The 19,710-nt window shown below is 36.0% G+C and overlaps 2 protein-coding genes across 2 annotated transcripts in view; both read right to left on the reverse strand.

Moving 5' to 3' along the window:
• The window catches only part of LOC126737122 (lissencephaly-1 homolog), a 39,208-nt gene extending 21,289 nt beyond the window's left edge, over positions 1–17,919 (reverse strand). Inside the window, exons 1-2 of the mRNA XM_050441865.1 lie at positions 17,738–17,919; positions 13,670–13,757 (exon numbers count right to left, since the gene is read on the reverse strand). Of these exons, the coding sequence (XP_050297822.1) occupies positions 13,670–13,707 (38 nt within the window). The 5' untranslated portion in view covers positions 13,708–13,757; positions 17,738–17,919. The remainder of the gene's footprint in view (positions 1–13,669; positions 13,758–17,737) is intronic.
• A 760-nt stretch (positions 17,920–18,679) lies between these two features.
• LOC126737043 (PRKR-interacting protein 1 homolog) lies at positions 18,680–19,686 on the reverse strand. The gene is made up of 3 exons (XM_050441729.1): positions 19,500–19,686; positions 19,258–19,437; positions 18,680–19,197 (listed from the first exon to the last, which is right to left on the reverse strand). The coding sequence occupies exons 1-3, from the start codon at positions 19,608–19,610 to the stop codon at positions 18,754–18,756; spliced, it is 735 nt and encodes a 244-aa protein (XP_050297686.1). The 5' UTR covers positions 19,611–19,686; the 3' UTR covers positions 18,680–18,753.
• Between the last annotated feature and the right edge of the window lie 24 nt (positions 19,687–19,710).

Raw genomic sequence — 19,710 nt, forward strand, 5'->3', positions numbered from 1 at the left:
GGATTGTTATATTTCAAAAACAGTTATGAGATAGTAATCGAAATATTTGGCTGTATATACCGACTGGTTTTTTTCCTTCTTGGTTCTCATGATTAAAGAGAAAGTTTTTTTGAATACGCCGTTGTGCTCGTTGGGTAATAATTGAGATTCCATAAGGAACTTAACAAAACTATTGACTTTTTAAAGAATCCTTCCTGGGAGAGTGATTGTAGGCAGCACATTGAACCTCTACGCTATCCTTACTGCCTAATTTTTTTTATATCCAAAGAATCAACACTCAGGGTGACCTTAAGTTCGGGAGAGAAAAAATGTGTCATGCCCAAGAATCACCACCACTGATTTAAACCAAATTATTCAGAAAACACTGATTGCAAATTATCTTCTAATCAATTGGCCGCGATTCAACGTGCTGCCCGTAGTAAATCTTAAAAAAAGCAATTAACATTTTAAATATCAACAATCATTAGAAATTACGTGTGGTGTACGTGTACGGTATCGATTGCTGCTGGCATGTTCGACAATAGAAATAGAAAGTCCAAAGCACAAATTGCAATTTATTTATGCCGCTTTTTGTTATATTAAGTATTTAATGGCGAAATAGTCCCGTAATCATAATATTGCTCCGTTATAACAATCTAAATTACTGGGGGGAAAATATTTCAGTTGATAATAATGCATGTAACTCTGAAAGTTTTGGAGTTATAAGGAACTTTCGTATATGAAATTGTTGGGCAAGAAATACTCTTTCTTTTCCCAAAGCACTTTTAAGAGCTTTGGGAAGAGCGGGAAAAATGAGAATTTGCTAAAAAAATTGCCCTAACCACAAAACTGCTTTAATTACTGCAATATTTAACATAGAACCACTTTTTTCCCCTTAAATCCGCCCTTAGGAATTCCTATGTCTTAAGTAAAAAAATTATTTAAATATCTTAAGTAGTTTCGAAGTTATGCTGAAAAATGGCTGGTAATGCATAAACATCTGGGTGACGCGATGCAAGTTCCAAAACCATCAAATTTGGTGACATTTGAACAGTGGTGTAAAAAATTGCGTGTAACTTTGGAAGTTTTAAAGGTACAACAAACGTTCGTATATGGAATTATTGGCAAGAAATGGCCTCTCTTTGCCCAAATCTATTTTAGGAGTATTTCGATTACATATTTCCTAAAAATATCTGCAGGAATAGTGAAAATGTTCTAAAAAAACTGGTGGCGAAAAATATCCCAACTACTAAAATTTTTAACCCAGAATCACATTTTTACCCTTATATTCATCTTGAGAGACTCTCTTATATTAAGGTAAAAGAATTATGAAGATGATTATGCGACACAAAAAATCTCTTGTCTCGCTCCTATTAGATCATTTATGTAATGAGTTGTTGATTTGTTGTTTTTTTTAGGCTTAAGATGTTAATAGAATTTATATATACATGGTCCTTCGAGCCGGACTGAACCGTTCTTATGTAAATTCGTGGCAATTAATTTTGCATTTTGCAGGTATAAAATGTTCAATTTTTGTTAATCATTTTATTTGTTTCTACCAAGTAATCGTTAAATTAAGATTACTTTCCAAGACTTTGGCGGTTAATTTCTACTGATTTTCGAGGAAGTTTTAAGATAATTTCCAGGCATTTTTCACGAATTTTGAGGTTAACTTCCACATATTTAGAATTGATTTTTCAAGATAGAGTTTTGAAACTTGGAGAGTTGGTTTTTGAGTTGTATTTCCACATTATTTCGAATTTTATTTGCAGCCGTTGAATTTGATGGTTATCGTATTTGCAGAAATTTTTAGTATAACTTCGACGCATTCGAAATTTCCAGCGATTTAAACTTGTCTTTTCGGAACATTTTGAAAGTAGTAATATACGAGGGCTGTTCAATAAAGACTCAGACTATGAACATTTGATTACAAAGAATTACATCAACGCTTCTGTCTCGTTCCAAGTAGTCACCATTCAAGGCGATACATTTATTTCAGCGCCGCTGCCACTCTAAAAACGCCTCCTCGAAGCTCTTCTTAGTCATGCGCTTAAAAATCGCCTCTAAGGCTAGCCGCATATTGAACGTAGGGCAGCAGAGCACAGCACAGCAGAGGAAAACTATTCCTCTGCTCTGCCTCTGCGACGAGCAGATATTGAACGTAGGACCTTTGCATGTCGTAGATATTTGTCTTTTTTTGTTATGTATATATTTACCTATATTGTCATATAAAGAGCATAATTAAATTGACGGTACCTATTAGTTATTAGAATTAAATTTGTCTACAGAAGACGAACTTTGTTTAGATTCAGAATCGGATTCGAAAATCGACAATATTCTGTAGTGTTTCTATTTAAAACGGCGAAAAAAGTGTTTAGGTGAAAGTACTCATTAAAAAAAAAAGAAGAACGCATGGAGAATTTAATTTCTTAAGTGATTTAAGTGACGTTCAAATTAAACAATATTTTCGTGTAACCAGGCTTCAGTTTCAAGAAATCCATGACGTAGTTAAAGAAAATATTCAAGGGATTTGCTGCAATGCACTACAACCTATTGACACTGAAATGAAACTGGCAGTTCGTTTAAGGTAAGTATTTTAATTGGCAAGTACTACTAAGAAAAATCAAAAGTGCGAAAAAAATTGGACACAGTTTGCTGTTTAGATGGCGATTTTCCCGCACGAGTTCAATTAGGAGTTCCATTTTTTTATACAACAAAAGTTGTCACTCTGCAGAGAAAACTGTTCACACTCCACAACCGACAGAGTACTCTGTTACTAGGTACTATGTCGCGCAGGCCTCGCCTCTGCTACATCCAATATGCGACGTTTAATTTAATTGCGTGTGTTACAAACTCCTCTGCTGCCCTAGGCTGTGCTGTGCTCTGCTGCCCTACGTTTAATATGCGGCTAGCCTAAAGCTTTAACAGCAGCATCTCCGGAGGGAAAACGTCTTCCTTTCAGGTCCTTTTTTGCAGTGGGATAAAGAGAAAAGTCGTTCGGTGCTAAATCAGGGCTATACGGAGGGTGCGGCATCACTGGAATGTTTTTCTTGACAAGAAATTCGGTCACGGTGTGTGCGACGTGAGGCCGGGCACGCATTAACATGATGAAGTTTCCATCTGCCAACAAGGGATATGTACCGTTATCAACTGTCAATACTGAATTTACTGGACGTCGTTCCGATATTTATTTCAGTTTACTGATTCAGTACTGAATGAAGTCATTAATCTTTACTGGATTGACTGGGGATAAAAGCTACTGTAGGTACAGTAAAATAGTGGGGCAATGTCAAAACTGTCAGAAGTGTTGTTGATGTTGATTTCTTCTTGTTTACGTTGTGGGAATTATTTTCCAAGTTCAAAACATAAATTGTTCAAAATAAAAGCTATGGCTATGAACCCCAATAATGTAGCAGCCATGATAGTGGCAAACATCGTTTCCGTTTTATTATTAACTGATGATGAGGAAGATGAACTGGACCAAGAAGACTTTTATATTGCCCAATGACAGGCTGAAGGACAGGCCCGTATTCGCGTTCCAAATTATTTGGAAAACGTGATAAACCTATATTCCGAAGAGGAATTTAGGATGCATTTCAGGTACCTAGGTACAAATTCAAAAGATATATAGTATATTACATTACTAGTGAAGAAAGTGTTATTTTTCACTCAAGTGGTGATGTTTTTGAAATTCACACGAGTGTATGAAATTTACTTTTTTCATGAGTAATGTAGGTATACACAATTTTTCCTAAGACCACAAATTTGCGCTCTTAAGCCCTTTAAATTTTTTAGAAAACTCTTAATTGTGTACATTCTGCACTGCAGCAAGTAAAGTAAAAGGCACAAAAGTACACGTGTATTTTACTTTCTCACAGGAAATATGTTTGTTCGAAAGTTTTATAAGTTATGTTGTGGTTGTGAAAACAGTGCTGAAAACTGTTCCTTTTTTGGAGCAAAACAGCACGCTGTGTAAAATCGGAACGACAAATTACAGTAAAATCAGCACAGTACAATCCTGTACTGACAGTTGAAAACGGTACATACCCAAGGTCGGGTCGCTTTTTGGGGATGTGATCCTTAATGAGCTGCTTCAATACGGATATGTAATACGTCGCATCAATACCCTTCTTGGGTGGCAACTCGACTGATGAGTGTAGACCAGGGGCCGTATTTTCGAAACCATGCGAGAATCCTCGAATGCGAACAAAGTCAAGCGGCAAAATTCGCACACGAATTAAAAAGTGCATTTTTGAACAGCATTCGAAATTTCATTCGCATGCGAACATGAAATGTAGTGGCAACGTAGCAAAGTCGAGTGCTATTGGAGGCCGTGTCAACCGGGATGAAGACGATAAGAATTTTTTAACCTAACCTAAAATTTAAGTTTAAAAACATCAGGGAATTTTCAGGTTTTTTCATGGCGTTTCTTGGGTTTTTGCGAATTGACTTTTTTTTAAATGAATTCAAAAAATAAAAAAATATTGCGGTTTTGTGTCGAGTGAGCGAAAGAAAGAACTAATTTCATTTATGGAAGAGCACCCGGAATTAAAATCGGGCAATTTCACCCAAAATTTTTCGGCTAAAACTGCACAAGCCTTATATAAAACTAGTGGATAGATTACACAGTCTCAGGAGCACATAAAGATCACATCATTGTAATATGCTTAATCATTCTATCGTAATAGGCTTGCTTAATTTATATAATTTATTAAATTAAGCATCTGCATACATTTCAAATGGGTCAAGAAATGAAGAGTACATCCTATTCCTTCTATCTGCCAGAGTTTTAGTATCTTCCAGTGCATCGACGACGTTTCTTTGCACAAGATTGTTTAATCTTGCCATTTGATTATTGCTATTTTTTTTTTTCAATAAACAATAAAAAAACACTACGAAAATACTTAACCAACCAACAAATTAACAAAAAAACAAAGCTAGTTTAAAATCAAAACAAGACAAGTGGCAGAGTCGCACACGAACTTGAAATTCGAATGGTATATACCCATTCGATACACCGCATGCGAAAAAGTTCGCATACGAAGCGGTCGAAAATACGAATATCGATTTTTCGTGCGAAATCCTCTAATTTCGTATGCGAATCAAAGTCGAATGGTTTCAAAAATACGGCCCCAGGCCGCGGTAGTCGAAAAACGTAATCACCATATACTCTTTTTGGCGGACTTGACTTTACTGATGCGGACTGCCTTCCAGTTCACAGCTCTCTCTACCTTTTCGGAAGGCAGCGTGCCACTGTAAACACGTGGATTTTTTCATGCAAGCTTCACCCTACACATTCTTTAACTCACGATATGTTTCGAGTGGTTTTTTTGTTCGATTTCAACAAAAATTTAATCGCGTAACGTTGTCCAGACATTGTAAATATTAGAGGCGACTTTCATACACGTTTTCTTCGCAATGTCACTACTTGAGCACTAACGATCAGATCGCTACCAAATTTGTACTGTAAATAGGTACTGTATATTGTTTCATGCCATGACACAGCTGCTCGTGGCGAGAGTCTGAGTCTTTATTGAACAGCCCTCGTATTATGGAGTACACTTTCGTCGGTGGGATGGAAAATCCCTCGAAAAATGGAAATTTTTAGCAAAACCACGGTGTTCTATGAATTGTCGTTAGAAAAGAAAATTCCAGTTTATTTTTTCCAAGCAGTTAAAGATATTTTTGTAATTTTTTTCAAAACTATTATTCAATTTTCTGGACATTTTATAGTAAATCCGTCATTTGTCCAGGCAATCAAAATTAGGATTTTAAAAAAACTATACTTCGACTACCTAGAAAGAATAGCCAAAAGGTTTCTTTTAGGCAAATTCTGCCGAGTCCCAGCCAGGTGACCTAAACGTCAAATTTTGACTAATAGATGATTCGTAGGACCAAAACCGTGCAGAAACATTTTTATTAAAATAGAATTTATTTGCTAAACTAAGACAAAAACAAACGTCTGCAGCATACCGCCGAGATTCCATCTATGCTGAAGATATTTCAAGGCGTCGGCACCGCGACGCCTTGGCATTGGGCAAACCCGACGCCGCCGTCACGCGACGTCGCAGCCCCAACTGTATTGATTTCCTTCTCGTAGGTGGGATGAATATCAACTAAAATATGCTGCTTTCGCTATGACGTTTGTCGACTTTTTAGGGTCGGAAAATTACAATTTTCTAGGGGTTGGACCGGAAGAAGTGCACTAAACTAATAAATACAATATGGGAGGAGTTCTATTACCTATAGTCATTGTTCCTAAGAACGTATGGAAAATTACATCTCGCCGTGAAACTATTATGAATTATTAAACAGGCTTGTGGAGCCGATATATTAACAATGCCAAGGAAAAGAGTGGCAACGGTAATATCTCATGCTATATCTCTTGCTGTGATGGTCGATTCGATGATGGAAAAACAGAGACGGATTATCATAAAGTTGCGCGATTTGGAGCTTAATAAAATGACGTTTAAAAAATTTTTAAATTCCGGATATGGGAAGTACTAGAAGGAGTAATCGGACATGCAAGTGTGATAGCTCATTTTAAAGGCAATTAAAAATACTTTTGAAAAATGAGAAAATTCAATATGGCGCCCATAAGAAAAAATAAAGTTGATGATGGTCGAAAAAAAACGAAACGTCGGATTAATTTTTTTTTTGCGTCATGTCATAAAGCATAAAAAGTGGCAATGAAAAACTGTTTTTAGTTTTCCGATGTCTCTTTAAATAAAGTCGGTAGAAGGTAAAAACGATTTTTACAAATTTCGGTTTTTTGCGGATAACTCCGGAAATATTTGGAATTTTGTAAGCGTCATTTTATTAAGCTCCAAATTGCGCAACTTTGCCTTCATTGAACCGACCCTGTAACTCTTACGGTGTCCGAGATCCCAATAGTCACCCTCGAATTTGGGACACCCTGTACACTCTCCCAAATTTTAATTTAAAAAAATCGTCTAAATAATAAAAATGACTGCTAAAATACGGTTCTGATTCTGGCCATTTCAATATAGTACGGGTCAAGAGTCTACCGGTAATATTGAATTCGCGTTTGCAAACACACGAAAAGAGAAAGGTGTTGTCGAAGAGTCCATCTATGTATATAAAAGAAGGTTAGGCCTGAGAAAAAAATTGTAAATAAAAACGTCTTGGATAACACGACGTTATGAAGAGAGAAGGGTATAAAAAAGGAATTTACGTGCAATTTGGTATTGAACGCTTGTACACCCATCAGACGCCTCGTATAATATAACCGAGAAGAAGGTATGCGGGAATTTAATCGGTTTTTTACCATCTGATTTCATGCGGCACCATATAATCGAAAATGGTACTGACTGTGCACGCTCGGATGGTTCCGAACAGGCAGTAACCCGGAGTAATAAAGAGGTGAAACGGCCAGAGAGATACGACTAGAGTGAGAGGTTCAACGTTTTTTTATTGTTGAATATTGCCTATTATGTTGTATTAATCTTGTGGAAAATAACTTTCAAAAACGAATTAAAAGCTTTTTATCTTAATTAATAATGGAGGTTTTTCATTCAATGGTCAAAAAAAAAAGTCTTGTCACCAGCGAGATTTGAACATGGAACCCCTACATTCAAGTGTAAGTCGCACTACCGCTAGGCCAACCCAAGCTCCACCTAATCCCAAATTTTAAACCTGGTATATGTTTCCATGGAAATTGACTTTGTTTTTAATATAAAATTGAAAAAAATATTTCGGAAACCAAGAAAACAAGGTGCTAAAAATAAAAAAAAACATATCCTTAATTGAGACTCGAACGTACAACCACCACGTTCACGGGCACATCGCTATACCGCTGCGCCAATCCGAGCTCTCTGGAATTCCAAATTTTAAGTATAAAATGTGTTTCCATGGAAATTAACTCAGTCCTGAATATAAAATTGAAAAACCAAGAAAACAGACTAAGATAAAAATACAAATAACATAATAGTTCTTTTAATTATACACCTTTAATTTATTTGTTATAAAAAAAAATAAAAAAAAGTCTTATCCCCGTTGGGAATCGAACCCGGAACCCCCACACTCGCGATGACATCGCATAATCGCTACGCCAATCCGCCCACTAAACAAATGGAAATCTAAACGTATGCCATGTTTCTATGGAAATAAACCCTCCCGATTCACACTTATCCCTTAATTCAGATATCGTCTTTATTAGTAATAATTGGATTAAAGACGTCAATTATGTGATGGGGAGTATCCGATCCGGTTCGTCAATTAAACCAATTTCACGGCCGTTGAGATAAAAAAAAAGCAAATTAATTTTGGGTCTATGTAACTGTGTCTGGGTACGGTGAACTTCACGGTTTTAGCAAATATATACACTAATTCGAGCTTATAAAGCTTGAGGGCTAATAGGTATCATCCTTTATAGGCATTAAAGCTAATCATAATATGGGGTATCAAGTTTACTACTATACTAATCACCTGCCTTATAATGAAATTTCACGTAATTTACACCGAAAAGCCGTAGTAGGTATTTAAGAGGGCGAGGGAAATTAATTTTGTTTTCTTATAGGAACTAATAATAATAATTAAAGAATATTCAATTTGTCGTAAAAATAATGCAATTTCAAGGTTATGTCTACTATATCGCACACATCATATTCCAATAATGTGACAATTTTGACATATGACATTATGTATTCCGTGTAACACACGGACTTCTAGATGGCCGCCATTTTGCGCGATTGTGTCTTTTCGATGTTGGTCACTCTGACAAATTTCAGTGTTGCCAACAATGTAAGTTTTTTTGAGGTTATGTTTACAAAAACATAATAGAAAGTTACATTTACTTAAGAATTTAAGATTATGTGACTTCCTATTAGGATTATTATCCTATTAGAAAATTAATAATTTAAGAGAAAAATATTTTAAACAACTCAACTGGAATGGACAGGAAAGGGGTATAGAAAAAAAAGGTATAGATGTTTCATAGTTTCTATTTACTGAAAACTAGTTTCGCGACCTACTATACTCCTTATGGACAATATCCTCCTGCAAAGTTATATTTTAAGTATATAAATTTAAAGCATTTTAAAATTAAGGTACCTTCGTTGATTTTTAAACTACGATTTTTTATATATTATGATTTCATTATTATTTACGACTGAAGAAAGTTCACGACTTTTTATATAATTTTATGACAGATCACATGTCAAACGTCAACTTCATTACCTTTATTTAACATATTTTTGTTGGCAACCCTGGAAATATTCAGAGTGACCAACATCAAAAAGACACAACCACTATAAAAATGGCGGCCACCAGTCAGTGGTCATGCGGTGCCCATTTGCATTAGCAGTCCAGGTATATTTATAATTTCGTGGTGTCACATCACTGGTGAAAAAAAAAACTAACTTCCTCATAATTTTTAGAAAACTTTGAATATAAATTATGAGGCAAAGGCAGGTCAGACTGCCATGGAAACTTCCCCCCTTGTTTAAGTCACGCGAACCCGCATACAATGTCATCTTGTAAAATATTCATTGCTAAAAAAATTCCAATATTGTTTGATTAATATATCATAGAGGCTAGTTGGCTTTAAAACGTGAAGAAGTCAATTACGTCATTTTTTATTATCATCTCATCGCGTTTGATTCAATTTGCATATAATTAAAACTGTAAATAATTTGACGTTAGGGACAACCAGTTTAAAAAGTTTCAGTTGGTACGAGATTTGAACTAGCAACCTGTCCTCTTTGGAGCAACATGTTAGAAAGAGACAAATTAGAAGTAACATCTTCTGAATTTATTGTGACAACATTATTTGCTAAACGGAAATCGCATCTTCGGACCGCACGTAACAGGCCGGTTGCCTCATCGATTCAATTATCTCAAAAGCATCTTTCATCTCCTTTTTAAGAATTTCAAGTTTTTTCTGTCTTTTTTGGTCACTACCACTTTCACTTGTTGCCTTGTATCAGCTGTCAACCAACCATATTAATTATTTAGTTTTTTTCATGAAAGATCCATAAATTAAATTAAAAAAAAAACAACCAGGAAAGGAAATGGATTTGTATGGGTATTGTCTAAGAATTCTACATTATTACCCATTGTGGCTATATAAAGGATGGAAGTTTATAACCGTAATGGATTCGCTGGGGTGTTGACCCGCGAGAAAAGACAAAATCAAATAAACAGAGCATAACACTAAGGTTTTCCCTAAAAAAAAGGGGCTACGAATCTTCTTCATCTTACACACTGCTATTGCCATGAGTCTGTCTTTCTCTTGAAAAATATTAAACACTATAATTATAACACTTAAAGGTTGGCAGCACCGTCCCTTGTCACTGTCAAACTTGTCAAAATTGTTATGTTAACATTTGTGTTCATGGCGCTTTTATCATTTATTACAGTTTTCAATAAAAAAAAGTGTTTCTCTGATAAGGCTTATACACCAGTTAGTTAATCAGGTGGCCTCTCCCTTCAGTGTGCCCCCCCACATCTTTCTAGGCCATAGAACGATAGTAATGCCTGCGTAAATATTATTTTTCATGTTAATTTTAGTCCCAAGTAAGTTATTGGCTTAGATTGACCTTTTAAGAAAACGTGAATGCCCGAGATCTTTATTCAAAATAGACACCTTACCTTATCTTTTTTATTTTTCACTATAGGCGATATTTTATATCTAGGTTGGTATAAAAGGTGCGGTTTTATTTATATTCTAATCTTCTCACTTGAAAGTCCTGGGAGTGGCATCCTTGTAATTATTATATAAGAACAACAAAAAAAAAGACACTTGGAATAAAAACTATAATAACTGTTTCACCCCAGTTTCCCACAGCTCAAGGCATATTTATGTTACTTTAAGTAGGATAGTTATTACCCAATTAAAAAAAAACCAAAACCTGCTCGGTACACACGCCTTAAACATAAGCTAAAATAAATTTACAATGGCTCTGGGCTAAGTGAAATGTCAGTTTAGGTTTACAAGTGGATTCGCTTTCCCTTCAGTACATCAATCGACTTGAGAAAAGGTTAATGAGCAACAGAATTAATTAAGGAACTATTTATGAAAGGAAAATGATGCTCTACAGCTGTGATATAAATTAATAACAGGGCAAAGTTTAGTTATAAATGTTCTTGAACTACATAAACTGAATGCCTCTTGCTCGGTGGCCATAAGAACAATGGGAAAAATTTCAAGGAAACACAAAGAGAATGGAATGAAGATGGTCCAATAAACAACTTGTTTAATGTTGCTCTTGGTATGTGCTCGACATGTAAAAGTTTCTTCACCGTTTTTTAAATGGCAACTTCATAAGAAAATGATGGGGTTTTGGTTGAATGAGAATAATGTTTCTATCGCTGTTTTGCCATCTTGTGGAATACCACTCATCTACTAAGAAGTAGAGGGTCAAGTGTTATCTATATCTAGACCTTGTTGTTGGCAATATTAGATTAGACAAGATCTAGTGCTTTAAAGTCTAGAATCCAGGTAGGTTTTAATTTGAATAGTTGTATTGAATTGAATTGACGAAACAGTGGGCTGCCAAGGCAGTTGTGCATATAGGTCTCCTGATGGACCCGTCAGGAGAGCCAGAGCCCAACGGCCTTAGAGAAACCGATAAGGCTCTCTGGTCTGAAGGACTTAAAGTCGCTCGGTACACTGAAAGTGTTACCCAAGTATTTGAACCTGGCGCGCGTAAGTGCCGGGCATTCCCCGACTACATGGTCAACGGTTTCATCCTCCTCACAGCACCATCGGCATTCCGGGTTGTCCGCAATAACGATAGTACGAAGATGACTTCTTAAGTGCCAGTGACCGGTTAAAAGACCTGTCACTAGCCGAATTTCGCGTCTTTTTAGGCGTAGTAGATTTTTGGTGAGACAAGCAGAGGGTCCAGCTATGTGCGCTTTGGCCTGTCTCATACCAGGGGACTCAGTCCATCTTTGCGGCCGTGACAGCCTTAATGGCAGCTCTGCTGTCCGAGCATATTGACACGACTGTATTGCGGTGTCCGCAGCTTAGGATTTTCTGTCCGCATTTTAATACGGCGAATACTTCGGCCTGGAAGACAGTGGCGTGCTCCCCCAGCGAGTATGCCCTACTGGTATGTGGGATCCCACTAATAAGCCCTGATCCAGCTCTGTTATTCATTCTGGAGCCATCTGTGTACCAGATGGTCCCCGTATTTAGCAATGCAGGTCTGTTGGAATGCTGCCACTCCTCTCTGCCTGCAATGTGGATCACGAATCCCTCGCAGTCCACAGTCACTGGAGCCATGCAGTCACTGCCCATCAGAAGGAAAGGACATTCCTGTATGGCCCGTGACCAAATTTTTGCGTGACCGGTCTCGCCAGCACGTAGTTCGCCGAGGACGTATAGCCTGTATACGCAGTCCTCATTGCCTCGAATTGCACAACGAGGTCCAGAGGCGGAAGGCTCAGCAGAGTCTCAAGCGCCGTCCGCATGGAACCCGTTATGCTGAGACATGCAAGACGTTGGACTCTGTCCAGTTGAGCACGAATTTTCGCTTTCTTCGTACATGGCCACCAAACGATAGCCACGTATGTGAGAAGAGGTCCCACAATGCGCGAGTAGATCCAGTGGACGATCTTAGGAGACAGACCCCAGGTATTGCCGAAAGCCCGCCTGCAGGCCCATAGCGCGCAGGTGGCCTTCTTTATTCTGGTGTCTGCATGATTGTGCCAGGAGAGTTTGGGATCCAACTTGATTCCCAGAAATCGAACTGTCCTGGAGTAATGCAGCTGCACGCCACCTAGAGATATAACAGGGGGCGTGCCAAAGTTACGTCTCCTCGTGAATAGTAGGAACTGCTTTTTTGGGGTTAATCCATATGTCCACCATATGCAGGGCTCTCATCATAGGGCCCTGCATTGAGACGGCGTCTTTCCCTGGACAAAGGATTACCAGATCATCAGCGTAGGCCTGTGTGTATAGGCCAGCATTGTTTAAAAGATTTATCAGGCTGTCGCCCACAAGGTAGGGGACAATACTCCTCCCTGCGGGCAGCCCCTAGCCGCCAACGTTTCGACAATCATGTTGTTGAGCTGGGCAGATACATGACGTTTCAAGGGCATGGCCTCTATCCAGCTAACCAAACAGGGTTCTAAGCCGCGGCTCTCAAATAGTTGTATTATTACTTTCAGGCAGTCAAAGAAAAATTACTTCAATTGCCTGGAAGAATTTAAGTAATTTTTCTTAAACTGCCTAGAAGAAGCAGTAAACTCTGGTCTTCAAAAAAGAAGTAACAGTAAATTTGAATTTCTTCAAGGCAGTTGAGCGACATGAATTAGCTTGTAAATCTCACCTTGACAGGAAAACATTAATGACTTTTTTAAACAAACCCTTTTGCAAACCTAATTATTAATCCATGCAAGAAGAACCATTTAAACCTTGTAGTAACAGTTTGAACCTTAAAAACAAATTAATTCCAATGACCCTGACTAGTTCAGTGACCCTTTACTAACTGTTAAAAAATTACATTGTAGAATACTCTTAATCTAACGTTCCTGATCGTTAATAGTACCCCATCCAAAGAGGTAATCATAACTCGTACTTAATAACTATAATTATTATTTATAGATGTGGCAATTTTAAAACAACAGATGGTGTTACTTGAATACAACTTGGAGTGTTAAATAACGAGATTCAAGGATAATAGTGATTCTTTTTTTACTGTTAAGTTAATGTAATACTTACAGCTCTTCTCGCTGGCGTTGAGATAGAACCATTTTCATGATAATGTTCCGAAGCTGACTGGTTGGTTGGTCCTTTATTTCATTCCCACCTAAGAAACAAGCAAAAACTATCTGTTACATTCTATGGCTAATAATTATATATTATGATGGACCAAATTAGATCCTCCCAAGACTTTTTTATTTATTTCTACCTGGCCCGAAGAATTTCCAGTTTTTAGCCTCTCAGAAATTAAGCCTGCACCATCTATTTATACCACATTGAAATTAAAAGGAAAAAAAGTGCTTTCCTCTGCTGGCAAAAATCCAAAAATGATCCTGCAATCTCGGGGACTTCTCTTGAGAAACCAAAACAATAATAAATGAGGCATTTAATAAGGTTGAAAAGGAAAAAGTGTCTAGAAAGAGATTGCAGCAATGCTATTTTTGAATGCTCCGGTATGACTCAGTAGAGTATAAAAGTTGTTTGATATACCTGTTTTATCCTTACAAATTAAATTTGCCAAGGTAGAATACAAAACACATAATGAAATGACATAGATTCTTCAAAAGATGTTTAAATAACCATTACATAAGCGGTTATGCTTGATGAATGCCAAGTTTTGGTAGATTCATGTTTTTTCAGAATGGTTCTATATATAGATATGATGATCATTATAAATAAATAAAAGCAACTGGTTTGTTTGGTTTCTTTTGTATTTATTTATCCTGTACGAAAAATGTCTTCGCCAGATTTCTCTGGAATAATATCGGTAGGTGCTCTGAACTTGCCTTTTTGGGGTTTAAGCAACAAGGGATTATTAAACATAATTTTTGTGATTCAAATAAAGGCAGTTAGATACCTATGTTCCGCTGGGTTAAGAGATTCTTGTAAACCTCTCTTTATATCTCAAAAAATCCTAACTCTTTTTTCTCTTTTTATCTTAGAAACAGCTACTCTTATTCATAAATGTCCTAAAACTCCCTCTAACGAGAGAAAATCTAACGATTTTCCCTTACCAATCCCTACATCCTCCCTCACCAAGAACTCACTTATATACCTTAGCAAAAAAATTTACAACCATGTTCCTCTATGTATCAGACAAATTTTAGAAGTTAAGAAATTCAAAAAGGAATTAAAATCACTTTTATTATCCAGGGCATATTATAGCCTTGACAATTTTTTTAATGATACCTTTTAACCTGTGCTCTGACATCATTTTAGTGTTTTAGTTTTGTTTCCTGTTAAATAATTTAATTTACTTCTTCTAAATTCTGTTTTATTGACAGCTTTACTTATTTTTTAATGAAATTTATCAAAAAGGTGCTTTTTTTTTCTCAATCTGTTTTTTTATGATTAATTTTGGTAATGTGTGTAAATTTTATGGTAAAGTGTTTTAGATTGTTATGTTTGTTTGAAATTTGAAATTTAAAGTGAATTTGGAATTTTTTAGTTTTTAGGATGCTTGTACACAAGATTTTGTTGTCTTACGTAATATAGCATATTTTCTTTCTTTCTTTCATTGAACTCCATAACATTATCCTGAATGGTTTTGAAACTATTATTATTTTTTCTTTAATTATTTTTATTATTTCATTATTCATAATATTACACATAGTGCTTTTACAAGTCAATATAAACGGTATTATATAAAATGCAACAGTTAAATTAGGTCATTAAAATTGTTATTTAGGCACTCTTCAAATGAATAAAAAGACTTTTTTAATAAATAGTTTTTAATTTTTTTAATGAAAGCTTGTTCATTAAGTTCCCTAACCTGCAATGGTAACACATTATAGAAACAAATCCCATGATAAACAGTGCCTCTGCGGGTTCTCCCAAGCCTGCAATATTCAGGCAAAATATTCAGACTGTTTTGAGTTGAATACTGATGTATATTACTGTATGTTAAATATGCTGGTAGATTATTTTTTATAAAAGTCAAACATTACAAGATGAATACACATGGAAAAGTGAGGATGCCAAGTTCATAATAACAGTGTCGACAATAGTCACGGTGCCCCAAACCAGTCATAGCCCTTATGCACCTGCGCTGTAAACCAAATATCTTCTCCCCATCAGTGGAGTGACCCCAGTTCAGCAGAGCATATGACATAACGGAGCTAAAGTAACCATGATAAGCCAACAACAAAACTTCCCTTGATACAGAGCTGGATAGATTTCTTATTAGAAAGGTTATTTTTGATGCCAGCTGAATAATGTGGTTTTCCCAAGTGAGACCAGAGTCAAGAAGTACACCCAAGAACTTTACAGATTTATCCTGTGGCAGATCTATTTGAGAGTTTCGAAGTGAAAAATTTAGATGCTGTGTTTTTTAAGCATTAAGGTTTAGTTTGTTTGCTACAAACTATTCCCTCATTTTACTCTCTATTTCCTCTGTACTGGCGATTTTCTGTTTGGCCGGGTAATGATGCTGGAGTAGAGTAGTGTCATCAGCAAACAAGATCAACTTATGCTCATGTGCCCGGTCTGTAAAATAAGGCAAGTCATTTACATAAATAAGGGACTAGAATGGATCCCTGTGGTACTCCATGATGTAATGGCTGTTTATCAGATACACTAGCATTGTATGACACAATTGGAGTCGGCCATACAGGTATGACTTGACAAATGCAATGCTCTCTGAATAAAAGTTGTAGTAACAGAGCTTGCCTAATAAAATTTTATAAGATACACAGTCAAAGGCCTTTGTCAGGTCAAAGAATGAAGCATAGGTGTTGAAACCCTTTTCCAGACCCCTTGATGAAAAATCCACCAAACTCTCAATAGCCAATGCAGTTGACCTGCTACTCCTGAAACCAAACTGACCCTGCACAAGGAGATTGTTATTTTCAAAATGTTGGTACATTTGATCCTTCATGAGTGATTCCAGAATCTTTGAGAAAATTGGCAACAGTGATATTGGGCCCTAGTTTGACACATCATCAACTGAACCTTTGTTTTTATATATTGGTATCACTTTAGCCACCTTACAGGATGTAGGAAAAATGTTTTCTTTTATGCAGGCATTTAAGAGATTTGTCAATGGATAAATGATAATATTTTTAATTGTTTTAATGAGTTTAATGTTAAGATCAAAACAGTCTTTGCTCTTTTTATTTTTAAGAGTTTATTTTATCTCTAACCACATTGAAATTCACCTCATGAAATTTAAAAGAGTCAGTGGTAAATCTACCAGGAGTTAAAAATTTAGAAAAATTGTTTGTTATTAAAATTTTCATAAAATAGCAATGGAGGCAAAGATAAATATGACATACATAGATAATGACAACATTCAAGTAGACAAATTATGTATTTTATTCAAGGTTGTATGTAAAGTGCATTCTTTTAAAAAATATGGTAGAAATCCATGCAAATGGTACATATTATAGATGAAGAAGATTCCACCAATTTTGTCTTATTACATTTACAAGTTCGATTACAATAAAACAGGTAACAAATGGCTGTTGTTATAAACTATATTTATGACCATGCAGAAAACATCAATAAACCAATACAAGGTTAAAATTATTGAAATATTTGCAAGGAATTGTAAATGGAAAAGTGGGCTTACTAGTCTCTTGACTTCCTCAGTTTGCAAAAAGGCCTTCAATATACTAATAGTCGATAAAGTGTTCTTGTTTGATATACCTAACATGCGTATCAGTATAAAAACAACGTTAAGTTTGGGGGGTCATTAAAAGTCCTATCACCTGCTCTTAACACTTAAATATTTTCTTCATTCATAACAAAATGTGTAACCACTTAGGAATTTAATGATTTTTTTTTTCAAGATACTTTAGACACACTTTGTTGCCAGATTGCTACACTGGTAATTTGTCTATTTGTATTCCCTTTTTCAACTAAGGTATGACTAATAAAGCTGTGACAACAAACGTAATATTCAAGGCGAACCGTCACGATATTATTCAACGAACACTCCGCAGCAGTTTTTGGATATTCTGCAGGTTTGTGATAAAAATCAATATCGGCCATTTTGCTTGCCGAGCAAAGTGGTCGACGTCGTTTTATAGAAAAAATTAATAATCATCGTTTTCGGTAAGTTGGTGTTAAAACGGTGTTGGTACTTACAGTGGGGAGGGGGCGAGGAGGCGGAAATGTACACAATTTCACTAAAAATGGATTTTTTTCACGTAAATTCAAGCTGAAAGGGATAAACGACCGCGACACTTGCCAAACCCGCTACAACGAACTAATAAAGAATTCGGATTGCAGAACGTACGTACTTACAGAATACAGAAGAATGCGCGAGAGTTCAAGATATGCGCAATAGTATGGTGAACGTCAAACTGAATGACAGTTCTGTTTGACAGGTGGGATTGCCAACTTAAGAAAAAACAAACGGAGCTTTAGTAATTTTTTGAATTCCAGTTTATACTATTGGAATCTCTTAAAATTTTCATCCTATTATATCAAGTTTTTGTTAAATATTTCCCATAAAAATAAAAGGAATCTACACTTTTTAATATAGACCAAATTCGGCTTGACAATCAGGGTGGCCACGTAGGGAAAAAGAAACTTAACGGTAGTCGTTATGCCATTTACTATTATTGGAATTTCTCTATATTATGCATATAAATCAAATAAAAGTAAAATTTAAACTAAGGAATGCGTAATGACAAGGCAAACGTCATCATGTCAAATGACCACTGCGATGCTAGCTAGGGTGGCCAACATAAAAATAATCATGAACAGTTAGGGTGAACAATATTAGAAAAATAAAATGTTCGCTTGAGTAAGTTATTTCTTACCCCAGTGCATGACATTGCCATAGCCATAATTGCTAGTGCAATCATTAAATTAATATAAGAGGTAATTAAAGGCATTGCAAATGCAAACGTCAAATAAAATGACAGTTCGATTTGACAAGCAGGGTGGCCAACATAAACAGACAAAACTTGACGTTAACCGAGTGTAATAAGTACCAGTATAGAATTTTCGCGCTGTACCACCTTAAAATCAAACCTTTGGGCTTTTAATGATAATTATATAAAAAAAGGGAAAGTCTATATATAAAGTAAAACAATATTTTATTACAAAGTTAGTCTATCCTTACACATTAATTAGTTCTTTACTTAACAAATTTATTATTCAACTGGTCCTCCCTCATTCTTATTTTGTTGAGTTTCATCTGAACTTTCTTTAATTTCCTCACTTGTACACTTTGAATCCTCCTCTTTATCACTATTTTCCTTTAACTTTGACACACCTTCATCGATATTTACAGCCACTACGTCTCCCTCTTTATTTTCTTTAATGTGATTTATTTCCTGTTCAGCTTTAGTCTCTGATTCATTTTCCACTTTATTTTTTGTTTCTTCTTCAGCCTTACTCTCTGACTCGCTCTCCACTTCTGAACCCTCCCCACTTGACTCGGATGAACTTTCTTTTTTGGTCAACTTTGGTTTTTTAGCGGCCAATTTCTGTTTAGCCTTCTTTTTCAATCTCTTGGCCCTTTTTTTCGCCGTTCTCTCTTCTGCTAACCTTTTGTTCTCTTCCAGTTTTCTTTTATATTCCTCATCCGCATTCTCCTATAAAATACATCAGTTTTATATCCAATAGGGTTATAAATTTAGGCACGAGTAGCATACTCTTTTAGCTTTTTCTTGCATATATTTTTGCCGAGCATACTCCTTTCTCCTTAGGTGACGGTAGACGTGAAACTCTCCAGACCCAGCCCCGGCACTCGATCCCATAACATTCCTCACAAAATCTGGAACGTGTGGGGCGTTCCTCTCTTTAGCTCTCTCGGGAATTAACACCGGTTTTTCCTAAAATAGATTATAAACCCAAAAGTCTCATTATTATTATTATTATTATTATGAATACATACAGGGTTTTTCATTAACTTTTCAAGTTTCATCCGCTGGTAATCAACCGTTGTCTTAATTATGGTATGGGGGGACTTTTCGGGTTTATCATTTTTTTCATTTTGAGTGTTCATATTGGGGTTCTACTAAATTAAATTTTAGTTTCTAATGTAAACATTAATTGAGGTAAGGAATTTTGAGGTTAGGTCCCTAAACGTCAAAAATCATATGACA

Source organism: Anthonomus grandis, chromosome 6, assembly GCF_022605725.1.
Source record: "Anthonomus grandis grandis chromosome 6, icAntGran1.3, whole genome shotgun sequence".
Taxonomy (NCBI): Eukaryota; Metazoa; Arthropoda; class Insecta; order Coleoptera; family Curculionidae; genus Anthonomus; species Anthonomus grandis.

Excerpts from the sequence above, each read along its gene's own strand:
- LOC126737043 (XM_050441729.1), bottom strand. The coding sequence starts at position 19,610 with ATGAACACTCAAAATGAAAAAAATGATAAACCCGAAAAGTCCCCCCAT. Across the intron at positions 19,438-19,499 it reads AAAAGTTAATGAAAAACCCT|GAAAAACCGGTGTTAATTCC; the intron begins GTATGTATTCAT and ends AATCTATTTTAG. Across the intron at positions 19,198-19,257 it reads TGCAAGAAAAAGCTAAAAGA|GAGAATGCGGATGAGGAATA; the intron begins GTATGCTACTCG and ends TGTATTTTATAG.